Here is a 14,403-nt window from a genome sequence, read left to right as displayed (position 1 = left end):
CAAACTTGCTATAATTCATATTATAGAACCAGATATCATAGATCAAGAGGTGGCAGTGACGAAGTGAAGCAGAAAGAAAAAAATTCTGCCATAGGGGATTCCATTGTTAGTAGATGGTGGCCATTTGGAAAAATAAAGATCTGTGAGTGAATGAACAAGGAAGAAATTGAAAATCTTTCTGTTGCTAAGTATGAAAAAAGAATGCAGAGCAATGCATGGGAAGTAGCCAAGAAAGTGTGCCCCTGTATTGAATGAATTGATTGAAGCATACATTTCAGAGGATGGAGAAGATCTATTTTTTCTAAACAACCATGATATTTTTCATGAATACTCAAGGTTATCAAGTGACCGATCAAAACAGAATGTGCCAGGAGCAGCATACATGAGGAAACTATTTAAGTCATTGGGAAAACTTTATTTTCGGTGAACTATATATGTCAAGCAAGGTTACATGGCAGATGATACAATTTTTAGTTATTTCAAAGCCGATTCTATCATAGCACCAGAAACAAGGAGAATTCCGCAACCAGTGTCAAAGAGTGAGAGATAGTATCACTTTTAGGGGTGCATAAGACCGCATGTGTGAATAATAATGGTGAAAGAAGACAAATAGATTATAAGCAGGCACATTTCAACATCACAGAATTTCAATATTGGGCTTAGATATATTTAGATATGTATGCAGTGGACGAGCAATGTGCTATTTTCTGGAACGTGGAAGCATACAATGTTTCATGTATAATGTAAATCTTTACTATGTAAAGAAAATTGGGGGCTAACATATTTTGTACTTTCTCTAAGAGGGGGATAGTTCAATTTTAATATTCATCAAGGGGGGCCTAAAGTGACCTTGTTGTCTTAAGGTAACATAATCTAGCTTAAGTGCCTGTTACGCTTTGGTTTAGCATGCCCTGGTTTGCTATGGATATTTTTACATGTATTTACACATTCATTTGCTGTGCGACAGTGATTATTTTCTCTCAAGCTTGGGAGTTGTTTGGTGTTGAGATAGGAATCAACGTGATGCTGCATGACGATTTCAGAGAAAAGATTGGTGTACACATGACGGCGATAAAGTTATAACTGTTCTGTTGACAAACTCGTTCACTCAAATTTGACACTCAGTGTCTATTTGAGTTATACATACTACCAGAAACTAAAAATATTATTGTACAATCAACGCGTTAACCATTAAATGTCCAGTGGCAAGGACACCGGGGAGGGGGACAGGGAGACCGGGGAGGGGAAACAGGGAGCAGCCCCCACCCTCCAAAAAAACATGCGCGACCACTTTTGAACTGTCATACTGAATGTTTTTTATAGTCAAGAATTTCATTGTCTTTGAGCAGCTGTATACTGAAATGTTGATGTTTGACTGGTAAATACAAGTCTGGTTAAACATTCCGTTCTTTATTGCGTGTTTTATTGTCACCACTCATTTACCGCAACTTTGATTATTTTCTCGTCCAGCAATATTTAAATATCTCCATCAACCACAATTTGCTGCTTTGCACCAAACTTCTGTTTTTATGGTATGTTTTTTTTTTTTAGATTCTTTTTTGGTAATGACACATTCTTTAAGTCACATTCTCCGACTCTTGGAACGTCCTCTTCCTCTGCCTGTTTAGATGCCGACAAGTGTAATGGCTGTGTTTACATATTGTAAATCTTTTTTGTGGCATTGTCATACACAGATGGGGATATTTCTGCTTGATGTCTGGTTTCAAGACTAGCATCGATACAATTTGAGCAAGCAATTTGCCTGACAATTGAAAGCAAGTACATCTGTGCCCGTGCTTAAATTTCAGCTGCAAACTTTTCACATGGGCAGACTTCATTGTTTGAGGTTTTTATTTATTGTTGTAGTGTAAGGATAATAGTTAACTCTGAACTGCAGCTTTCTAGAACATCGCATTTTGCCTGCCATTAAACAAACTCACACTGGCTTTGAAGTTTGACTCATTTGAATCTTATTTGGGGGGAGTGTTTATTGACAACTCTTCATTGACAACTCAATTTTTCTTTAAACTGACTTCGATTGACTAATATGGCGCCCAGTTTGTTCCAGCGTTTCTTTCCTACTTCTTTGATTTACACCTGTATCTGTTCAAATTTCCTTCTTGGCAGCATTTTCCTTGACTTTGCTGTCTACACGTGTAGTAGAAGCAGCAAATTTATAAAAGTTGTGGGAAATTAAAAAAAAGAAAGTCATAAACGTTGGGTCGAAAGTGGGTGTTAGGATGGTGATTTAATTTAGAGGGAAGTCTAAAAAAAGTATTGCTAATGAAAAAGGTTGGTTGAAAGCCAAACAATTTAGTTTTTCATAGTGAAGTCAAAAATATAAATTTGACCAATAATGACAAAAATTTGCTAAAAAAAGAAAGTAATGATTTCGTCATAAAAGGATCAAATCGGATAGAACTCATTGCAAGGTATATGTCAAAGCAATCGATCAGCCTTGTAGTTTTTGAAAATAAAATTGTTGACAGATGACCTATATATGAATAGCTCTGGATCTAAAACGTTAGATTAATACACTTACTAGGGATAGAAAAGTTGGATGGTATGTTCAATAGCTTTAAGCTCGTTTCACTACAATTTGATGTGTAGTACTCAATACTGTGGATCACCTATAAATTGGTTTATTTGTGTAAATTAGGTAATTAGTAAGCACAAAATTTAACCCTCAACTAAACAGGTATATAGATTATCCATAAGCATCTATGTACCAAGCTTCATTTAATCAGAGTGGAAAAGTTAAATATATGCAAATTATTATGTAAATTTGACCTCAGAGCATCTAGGTACTAAGTGTCATTAAAAAAGTGATAATTGGTTCTTGAGGTATCAGTGGAACACACACGCACGGATGTACTAACTAAGACTTCCATTATGCAACACACAGGAATACAAACATGAAAATGTTGAAAGTTTAAAAGTTAGTTGAAAATTAACAAATTTGGTTGGAACAAGTTGATTGGAAAGTCAAAAATGTTGGGTGAAAAATTCAAATAATTATATAACACACAGACAATGTGACATATGACAAATCATTATACAACACAGGTGGTGCATATAATGAGTAGAGAGTCAAGGCATTAACTGCATAACAAGTATTCTTTTTTGTTTTTGGAAATTACGCAACACAGATGAACCCATATCCACCATTTATTCTCACACAAAACCCATAAAATATTCTACATGTTCTTATTATAAGAAAAATTAAAACACTATTATAGTAAATTCAGTATAATAACAATTTAAAAATAAAAGCAGTATATAATATCTGTATTCATTAAGAGTGTACCTTGTATAATTAAATACCACAGGATCCAGTGTTAAAAGTTGCCATAAAAAAAATATATGCAACATTTAGGAATGTGACATTATATTAAGTCATGAAGTATCAAAACATCTTAAAACATAAATCCTTCCCAATAAATACAATCCTTGCCCCATAAGCAACAATAAAGATTCATTATGAATATCCGAGCAAGGCAAACCTCCCAAGCTTGTAGAAACATGTCAAATTTGTCATTTTTCTAATGTGGAAAATAAATTTCGTTAATATTATTATGAAGTAATGACTTATATTGAGAAATCTATTGACAGATTACGTTATACATATTAGTTACGTATTGGAGATTTAATCTACTGACTATTTTGACGCATATAGTTAATGTTATTAATACAGTAACAATATAGAATCTCTTTGAAATGATCCATGTTGCCACACTGCCGTTGTGCATACTTTATATGCTCGTAATAACCTCATATTCTTCAAGTGGAGTATTTTGAACTCCAAATACATTTAATGGTCATCAACTATGTAACATGTAGTATCAGTCATGTGTGGGATTGATTACATAGGGATATCTAACCAGTGATCTTATAATATCAATTTTTTTTTAATAAATGAATTATTAATTATTCATTCTACAAATGAAAACTATTACACAAGTTTAAAAACGTCTGATACTGTGGGGCTACACATTAGATAAGATACGTATATCCCATTTATACAGTTCGCAGCTTCTATGAGGCTAAAAAATAAGGCATGATATAGCTCCAGTATTTGGCTACTGAAATATGTAAAAGGGTACAAAAATGTCAATTAAATTTCATTGAGTAAAAAAAATGGAATATGAATATACAACATCTGGCTGCTCTTCGTGGCCATTCGGGTCTAGATTGGGGACCCCTGTGGTCCAAGTTTTACATGGATTTTGGCATCAGGAATCGACATTCAATAAGTTTTATTTGAAACTGTCTGCTTACAAATGCCCCCCCCCCCGCAATTTTGATTAATTTTTAGCCTTAGTAAAGAGTGTTTATACAAAATGTATAATATTTTTGCAGATACGTCAGTTAAACTAACAACAATCTGCAAAATTCTTGTTGAGAAATCTTAATAGCTGGCAAGTTTTTCAAACGAGGCTTTAAGTCTTGAGCTCTTTTATATGCAACATTGCGTTCATCCCACAGTACTTCATTTATTTTCTTCTCCCACTCGGCAATGTCTTTCTCTATTTCCTGATCATTCACTCCAACGTCCACAACCAGCTGATTAGCGATGTCGGGGAAGTGTTTTTTGATGAACTCAGCCATGCCCGAGTTTGCAGTAACGAGAACAGGAACGCCAGCGGCCATTGCCTCTAACCCCACTAAACCAAAGGGCTCGCTGCGTGATGGCATGGTGAAAAGGTGACTTCGCTTAAGATCTCTTCGTATTTGATCTTGTGTTCCATAGATCTGTGGAAGAATTTTAAGAGAAGAGGATTGTCTATAGCGTTCAACTTTCTCCCAGCATTCATCAGTTAGTCCACGGATGACCCATGTTAGTGCAGTTCGGCCGGCTTTACGATACAAGTCTGCACTAGCACTTAATGCCTTAGCCACGATATCATAACCCTTTAGATTACCAACACCCTTCACTCTACCAACTGTAAGCACTTTTCTATTATGATGCTTTTCTGGTGTTATGAGATTCACATGAAAATATTCCTCTTCTGGGAGAGGCAAATATTTTCTGTGATCAACAGATGCAGATTTGAAATCAGCATCATAGTGGTTATAAATCCTCGGACCAACGGAAAACACTGCACTAGAATTTTCTGCTTGTTTCTGAATCTTAGTTGCTTCTTCCTCCAGTTGTCGTGGATTCCACCCTTCCTTGTGCATTAAAGTGTCTTCTGGAATAACATGCAAAAACAGGAACACTTTGGCATCATGATAGCAATCACTTTTCAACTTAATCGCCTCTTCTCCTGTAATTGGAATGTGACCGATAATAACGTTAATTTTCTGAATTGCACACAATGTTGGAAAATGAGCATACCGGTAAGTACTCAACCAATTCATATTTGGGTGTTCACCCTTTTTCTCAGCCACAATTAAATTAATTCCTTTTGCCTTTGCATCATTCAAGTCTTCATCTGTTGCTGTCAGTGCAGTCACATAGACCTCAACACCAGTTTGTTTAGCAAGTATAGATACATGACGATGGAAACTGGACACACCTCCCTTTGTAGTACTCCACTCATCATTAAGTATCAGGATGCTCCTACGATGCAGATATAAAAAATACATCAAATAAATTTAATGCCAAAGCTGTGATATGTCAATCTTTATGAATGCACCAGGTTGCTCAACAGCGTCCCTAAGTTCCTCAGTGACTCCCAACATGTTTTCTCAGTGCTTGATCAGACTGCGCAAATGACCATACCAACAAGCTCAGTGACCATACCAACAAGTTCAGTGAGTCACCAAGTTGTTTAGTGGCCTAACAAACCTGCTCAGTTACCTCACCAAGTTAGTCCATGACCTCACCAAGCTCCTCATTGACCTGCACAAAGATGAGGTGACCACACCAAGGTTATCAGAGACCTCATCACGCTACATAGTGATTTCAGCAAGATGCTCAGTGACCTTAGCAAGCTGCTCAGTGGCCTAACAAAATTTCACAGAGACCTTACCAAGTTGCTCAACAACTTCCAAATTTTCTTCAGTTGCATCACAAAGTTGTTCAGTGGCCCAGCCGGATTGCTCATTGACCTCACCAACAAGCTCAGTGACCATACCACCATGCTCAGTAAGCCACTAAGTTGTACAGTGACCTTATCAAGGTGCAGAGAGAAGAACATGCACAGTAACCTCTTTAATTTGCTCAGTGACCAAAGAACATGGTTAGTGATTGAGTCACCAAGTTGCCTGCTCAATGACCACATCAACATGCTGTCAACACACCAACATGCTCAGGGATCTCCAAACCATGTTCAGCAACCACCCCAAGTTTCTCTGTGACTACTCCCCTACCAAGTTACTTGATAGCCCTGGGTTGATTGGTGGCCCATATTCAATTTCCCAAAGACCTAACCAACTTGCTCAGTGGCTTCCTGAATATGTTCAGCACCCCCCCCCCCCCATGTTTCTCAGTGATCTCCACCAACTTGCCCTCCAAATGTTCTTCAGTTGCCGCACCAAGTAGCTCAGAGACTCTCAAAAAGTTGCATAGTCACTCAGTGCCCAGTTGTTCACCAAATTGTACAATGACAACGACTGCTCAGTGACCACCAACACGCTCTGTGACATCACAAAGTTGCTCTGTAGCCTTCCCAACATGTTCAACATGTTTTTCAGTGATCTCCACCAAGTTGGTCAGTCATCCAAACCTAGTTGCACAGTGGGCCCTACAAAGTGTCTCAGTTGTCCCACTGAGTTGATTGAAGAGTCCTAATTTGTACAATGACACCAACTCCATTTGCCCAGTGACCAAGTTGCTCTGTGAACCCGTCCCCTGTAACAATGTCAACAGCAAGCATGGCACCCTTTGTTTCTATGGAATCTATAGTCAAAATAAACATAGCCACTAGAATTGATAGAACTAATGTATCAGGCTATAGGTATCACCAGATTGTTCTGAGATTCACCATACTTCCCCATCTCAGCAAATTGTGCAGAAAATTTAGTCACCTACAGAATCAACAAGCTGACAATTCTCACCTCTCATCATGTGACTTCAACTTTTCACATGGTTTACTTGAATCTGAAAAATAAACAATACATGTTTAAGTGAATACAAACAAATATTTTTAATCACGTATTTACAACTCATTTACTAGTCAAGTACATCCCATTTTAAAACAATATTATACAATAGGCATGAATAACAACAGAATTTATCTTTCTGTAAAAAGTTGTATTTTCATTTATTCCAATCTGCACTCATTCCAATGTTTCAAATTTGCATAATAATTTCCTTTATTTACATTACATGACACATTAATATAGCATGTAACTAGAAGCCCTACAGTGCATGCAAATATTGACAGAGACACGACCTTGTAAATCGTTTTTTTCAGTCGTGCTTTAAATTTAGCATCTTAATAATTATTGCTTAGAAAATGATGATATTTATTAATCTGAAAGGTATAACCTATGAACCAGAGTTATACCTTGTTAACCTAGGTAAACCTAGTGTGTAGTTTACATGACTGGAAAGGTCATTTTATTATGTACATAGTAACCATGTACCTTTGATCCTTATTATCTAATACAGTGCAATCCATATCTATAGTATTTAAAGACAGAACTGTTCACATGACATTGCATTGCTTACATTGTAATTTCAGCACACAAAAAACAAATACTATATTACATACTATATTTGTCTTGTCTAGATTTAATTTTTTACTTACCATTTTTCTGCACATTTTCTTTGTTTAAGTCGACTTCATCACTTTCTTGTTTATTTATTGATTGCTGGGGTGTTTTCTTGGTGTCCGTGGCAACTAGTGAATAAAAAATGTGACATGCATTAGAATTATTCTTAAACTTCACGCAAAAAAAAATATTTCATATTTTTAAATGTACAAAATAAGGAACACTGATGTTTTATTTTCTTGTCTCTTATATAAAAAAATATTAGATATGTTATTACAACTCATATTGATTGATTTTAAACATTGTGACCCAACATAAGTTGAGTTAAGCACTAGTTTCCTGCTATTTTTAAAATACAACCATTGTAAACATTACAATATCTGATCAACTACTTATGCAGCAAAGTTTTCTTGTAATCAAAAAGATTTTCAATCAAAAAGTTTCTCTGAAAAGCGGTTTGTAACACAAGTTCTGATTGGTTTCTGATTATATTATACATGAACAAGATTTGCATAGTTATCTGGCCATATGCATAGTTACAACCAGCAGCCATATATCATAACCATATACATTTATTATAAGTGACCTGGAGTCATAAGATTTATCAGTATGCCACTCCCTGGTCACTTATTACACTTGTAAATTAAGGCCACAAAGTATCAGTTCATTGTGGGGAGAATTTAACAGCATAGCTCTCCCAAGCACTCTTCTTACCTGAAGTAAAAGTCTCATTCACATGTAGATAATAGCCAAGTCCAAGTATGACAAATGCAAATGCAACAAAAATAATGCAACAAGATTGAAAACCAATGTCTGAAAATCAAAAATATCCCAGATTTAAAATACTAAAACAAACACAGTACACTCCAGGTGTAACTTAACTCCAAAGCTGACTGCAAACTAGCTGTGCCTTGTCATAATTGAGTAACATTGCTTTCAATACTCGGTTGAAAGTCAACGAGTAAACACTAGTATATGTTCTAATTTGTTTCTTACTCTGACCATTCCATTAGAATGAACGATGCCAATCCTGCTATAACCAATTTACTTGTCACCTAAAATATATTTAACTTTTTACCCAACATTTTTATAAATAGACAAGTTTTATTTTTAGAGACTGGGGGAAAAGCAAGTGCAACATTGGAATTATTTAAACCATACACAAGTGATGAAGATTTCTGGTTAAATCTTAAATCAAGGCAAAAAAAAGGATGGTTTATTTTAAATTTAACCACCCGAAAATAAAAAAAGTCCAGTTTGAATTAAAAATTGTACAAAAGTAGATTATCTAGGAGATAGAAAGAAGGAGAGTAAATAGTGCATGAGTTCTGATTCATGTATTCATGAAATGCAATGCCAGCTGAGAATCAGCATGGAGGGGGAGGGGGTAAATAAGTTACGCTCGAACAAGTCTATATAGCCATATAGTTTTGATTGTTTTGGTAACATAGTGGCTACTTAACAATTTAGATCTTGTATTTAAATTAGTCTCTATTATAAAAATGATACATGTTTTGGTGTTATATGTACAAGCATGCAAAGGAAGTAAATATCATAGGACATGTAAATGAAGATATGCATCTTTAATTAAAATAATTTTTACTATCTTGTATACAAAAACCATTGTATTAGGGACGACGTCAAAAGATCGATGTCGGATAAAAAAATTATTTCTTTTAGCTTTTTTCCAAACCCTCCTAACCCCCACTGAAACTTAATTGATAAATATTGGTCATGGCGTCAGACTACATTCACCATTAAATACAAATTGATAATCGGACAGTAGTATTGCATAGACGTTGGTTGTCGGGTGGGTGTAAAAAGATTTTACAAATACAACTCATTTGACGCACAGATTTACACTCGAACTAAACCATTTTTCTGTTTTTTTCCCTTTTCGGTTATTTCTGTCCATGATTGGATAGAAAAAAACGAACTACAAATACTCCAAGATTTTTTTTACTTCATTAAAAAATAAAATCGTTTTTGTAGGATGGAAACTTTTTGAGGTCAAAACCCCCCACCCCCAAACTAAAGGAAATAAGTTTTTTATCCGACATCGATCTTTTGACGTCGTCCCTAAGTCAACTTTTATTGCAGATCTGTTTTTAATAGAGCAAATATAGTGCAGATTATTTGTAAACCATATTGGAATTTGTATAGAATTAGTATGTATACTTTTCTGGGGTTTCTTCGGCTTTGGATTACTCTTGCTGTGTTGAGGCTGTTCCTTGAAGTCCCCACGGTCACCATGTCTGTACCGAACAGTTGTCCCAGCATCTACTTCATCTTGTTCTTTCTTCTGTACTCGCACATCTCCATCATCTTCCATATTTGATAATCTTTCACCAAGTTTTTTTTCTTCAATAGGTGGTTTTACTTCAGTACTTTTTGTCTTCTTTGCCAGAGCCATTTCTGTGGGATCCACATATTTTTTAATCAGGGGAGACCTTTCTATATCCCGAAGCAGTTTTTTCAATAAACTCAAGTTATTTCTACTGATGTAACCTTTATCTTCCAGCTTCAAAAATAGTGCTGTTGGTCTGTTAATTTGTTGTCTGTCACGTTTAGTAAGTTGCTTATCTATTAACAAATTTTTAATTTTGTCAAACTCGTCATCGTCTAATTCATTCTCTAACTTGCTGTAAAGTTCGCGGAGTTCATCCAAAGTTCCATCTACCATAATTGGAACACTAAAATGTATATTACTATTTTATGTCCATCTAATAGAAAAGTATTTTGGTATTTTGTTACTATAAACAAACTCACTAGATGATATACATCAAAATTGTAAAAACCTGATTCTCTTAATTTAAAATATATTTATTAGTATCTGACAAAAACTAGTTATTGAATGTTAAATTTTAATTTCAAAATATATATTTTCAGTTAAAAAAATTGAGTATCAACTTTTTAGGTAAGCATAAAAGAATTGACTGAAAAAAATAAAAATTGTTTAAAACCCCTGACAGCTAACTATGATATCATTGCCCTGACGATAAAGAGTGACTGTTTGCGGTAAATCGTGTTTGTCATCTCGCGCTGTACGATGCCACATCAGCTGCAAATACGTAATCTGTGAAGACAAATATTAACAGTCAAGTTTAAATATATTCTCGTATATATACTTTGTCAGATAGTAAGGATATATCTATTGATTCATGCTCAACAGTGAGTGAGCACAAATAGGTGGTAATTCATTTTTCTTATAAATGCATTTATAAACATTTATAATAAAACAGTGCCCTCTTATTTCCATTCAAATACTGTAAAACATGTTGAAAAAGCGACATGCAATTTTAGCGAATTGTGGTAAAATGAAGTAATAGCGAAATGTTGATTTAGCGAATCTCTTTTGTCATTGTTGGTTTCTTGTTTTCACAATACTTGTCTGTCACATGTCAAAACAAATGCGCTTTTATTACTCCATAAAAAACAAAGGAAAACTGTCAAGTGTAATTAGGAAGCGCCCCAGATTTTTATGTTCAAGATTACTGTGTACAAATCCCCAAGCCTTGGCCATTTTGAATTTATATTACAGTCATTAGCGACATCTTGAATTAGCGAATCAGTTCTCTCTCGCAAAAAAGACATGCTCGCGAAAAAGACACGTTTTACAGTATGTCATAGGCCATTTGTGTCACATGATATTCTTGTCTAAGTATATCATAATTAACTGCTAATTGTAAGTGAATCAAGTTTCTTCAGGTAAATGTTTGACTAGGCTGGCGTAGTCGGGCGATTAATTTGTTTTTGTAGTTTAAATAAAATAAAAAAAATTGCGAAATGGTGTTAGCGCGAAATCACCCTGACTGGTTTATTCTGCATGGCCCTCTATCGACACTGCAGGAACCCGTCGATTTTTTTGTTGATAAAGAAATTGAATCTTGAGCATGTTGTTTTTGCATCACGTATCGCAATCTGCGATGAAAGGTGAAGAAACAGTAATACATGAGCAGAGATTATTAATCTATGTAACAAAAAAATCTACGCTTATTAGAAAGTAATTTATAGATTCCATACTTAGTTGTGTGCACCAAACCATAATCTAATGGATTTTCAAACAAATAGTGGCATTAAAAATTACACATTTTCTATGAATGGTACAAATATTTTCCCCAAATTAATGGCAACATTTTTATGGAAATGTTTTGTAGGTTTATTAATTTATTATTGTTTTAAGTTGACTTTATTCAGTCACTGATATAAAGTATGACGCATTAAAAAGCTGCGATTGGCGCAACATTGTCCTGTTCTATGCAGGGCCCATTGCAATGTATAAACGCATATAATATAAGGTTATTACAAAGATACCCCAAAGTATGCATGAAGACAGTACAGCCAGCGAGAGCATACTATCTGAGTGCATACTTTGAGATATCTTTGTCATAACCTTATTATTATACATCTTTTCCTACCAAGGATACATCATGGGAATGTTGAAATCTAAAAAGTTTAGAACAGAATCAGCGAACTTCTTTGTATGGAGTCCGGTCAAACTCTGGTGGCAGCCATGTTTGTTTATATTATTAGTGGACGCATTTCCTAATATGGTATTATGAAAATACCCCGTAAAATACCGAAAAATTACGACACACTGTAACTTATGGCATTACGGTGACAGATGTATACTAATACATATTATTTGTTGTAGTATCGTGTTATCACCATATCTAGGCCAAGACCCTTAGATCATTAATGTGTTGAGACAAAAAAAAAATTAACTATAAATAAGCACAGTGTACAATGTTTTAACTTTAATGTTAAGAATCCAATTTTTGTTATTCTCTCGCCTGGCTAAGAATCTAAAATCATAATTATTTGCTCATATAAATTATTTCTCTGAGCAATTCAGTATTTAATTCAGCATCTTGTTTTATAGTGTGTCAGAAAATTTCCAGTTAATTTTGTGTTCACTTGCATCCTGTTAACTTAAATGCATGTGACCTATGTCTTAATACTAGAGTAGATTTGTGTTTCATGTCTAGAAGCTGAACCAAAGTCAGTTTAAGGTAGAGATGCAGTTTACCTGACAGGTATTTTAATTAGTTAATTAGGAAACCAAGATGACCTCCATTGTCCACAATGCTATATATTTTCGGAAAGCTTATTGTATGAATTTTAAAATTTTCTTAGTATTTTTTTTTTTATAAACACTAAATATGCACAAAAATGTGCTTTTTTGGTGAAAAGTGATTTAAAAGAAATTAGCTTCTAAGCCATGCTTCTGTTTTCTGTTAAAATTGGTCTTGAAAACTGTCTACCATTTGTCAATTTTGCAGGGCAGCAGCTCAAATTTCACTACTTCAAGTTCATGCATAAATTAACACACAGGCTAGTTGTCTGTAAGGTTGTTGTAACACTGTTCAACCAAAAACAATGCCCCAACTGCGTTTGAAGATAAACACATTGTCAATCATTTGTGAAAATTTAAAAACAAAAGGTCAAAGTGTCCAGAAGCTATTTTTTTTTAAGTTCTGGAATCTGCACTAAAAAGAAGCGAGATAATTGCTAATTTGCATAACAATTCACTCAGTAAGAACTTTGCTAATGCTCATAATTAAAATGGCTGTAACAGTTCCAAATTTAATTGTATTATCGTTTTGTTAAAAGTTAAATATAGTGCATAACATGGAGATCCCGGCATTTCTTTTTTTCACCATGTTTCTTTTTTATCATTTATGTACAGCCTTGCTAAATCTTGCTAAGCATTCAAAAGAGAGAATGTTTGCATCTGTTATCTATATTTTAAAATTGAGTATGTTCGACTATTCACAATTCTACAAAATTTTAACAGTCTATAGCCAAGACTGTTTGAATAATAAAAAGCAAAAAAAAAAATTTCACTCCCAAGTGCCCACGAACCTGCATCTCTACCTTAAGTGGCAATAATATTAACATGTGCACTAATTAAAATATTTCAACTTATGTTCAACAAGATTTTATAACAGGTTAGTGGTACCTAATAAGTATAAAAACAAAGTCTACAAAATATTTTGTTTCACCATGAGAGGGCGCTCAAACATAGGTAAGAGGATTAACCATTTATTCTATTTTTAACGCAAAGAAAAATCCCGATGGAAAATCCCATACTTAGTTTCAATAGATCGTGAAAAGTTGAAATATGTAGTTTGAAATCCGAAAAATATATTTTTTTTAAATATATTTTAAAATTTTTCGGCGTGGTATTTCGAAGTCTAGACGAAAGCCCATTGTGTTTTTTCCTGGAAATTGATAACGATATTGACAAAGTTGATAACGATATTGACACAGTGTATCAGGTACCATCTAGTACCGATCTGCGAGAAATACCAACCTGTTACGCTCCAAATGTCCAATCTTTAATGCTCCGAACCCTTTAAGCTTTTTTCTAAAAACCTTGCTACCCGTGTGGGTATAGTCTGTCACGATGGCGAAGCCCCAGACGAGGTCTGCGTGAAAATCCGTAGTACCCAATGAACGTTCGCACCCCACCAAGTTACAGTCCTGAAAAACTGACCTCGTCAGTTACGGTCGCCGCTTGTGGGGATTAATCCTCTCCACCTAAGATCTTCATTTGCATTCAGTAAAGTTTCAAGAAACACTGCATCGTTTCACCGAGCCAGACAAAGAAAACAAACGCGACGAAAATCGGAACACGTAAAACTACGATGTGCAGACAATTACTCTGGATAATAAAATTCAAATTTTGGGAAATTCCCAAAAGCGCCGCCTATGACCACAGTGATGTGACTGGTGAGG

At 34.8% G+C, this 14,403-nt stretch overlaps 1 protein-coding gene across 2 annotated transcripts; it reads right to left on the bottom strand.

Annotated features, from left to right (window-relative positions):
- Positions 1-3,098: 3,098 nt before the first annotated feature.
- Positions 3,099-14,372, bottom strand: LOC144348399 (uncharacterized). Of its 2 annotated transcripts, XM_085506462.1 has the most exons (6): positions 13,979-14,372; positions 9,841-10,077; positions 8,377-8,475; positions 7,698-7,790; positions 7,003-7,045; positions 3,099-5,563 (listed from the first exon to the last, which is right to left on the bottom strand). In XM_085506462.1, the coding sequence occupies exons 2-6, from the start codon at positions 10,073-10,075 to the stop codon at positions 4,369-4,371; spliced, it is 1,665 nt and encodes a 554-aa protein (XP_085362588.1). In that variant the 5' UTR covers positions 10,076-10,077; positions 13,979-14,372; the 3' UTR covers positions 3,099-4,368. The 2 variants fall into 2 exon arrangements, with proteins under 2 accessions (XP_085362588.1, XP_085362587.1); XM_085506461.1 differs by lacking the exon at positions 13,979-14,372 and having other exon boundaries at positions 9,841-10,539.
- Positions 14,373-14,403: the final 31 nt, after the last annotated feature.

Source organism: Saccoglossus kowalevskii, chromosome 12 (genome assembly GCF_978046115.1).
Source record: "Saccoglossus kowalevskii chromosome 12, keSacKowa6.1, whole genome shotgun sequence".
Classification (NCBI taxonomy): Eukaryota; Metazoa; Hemichordata; class Enteropneusta; family Harrimaniidae; genus Saccoglossus; species Saccoglossus kowalevskii.
This window is presented reverse-complemented; position numbering and strand designations above follow the sequence as displayed.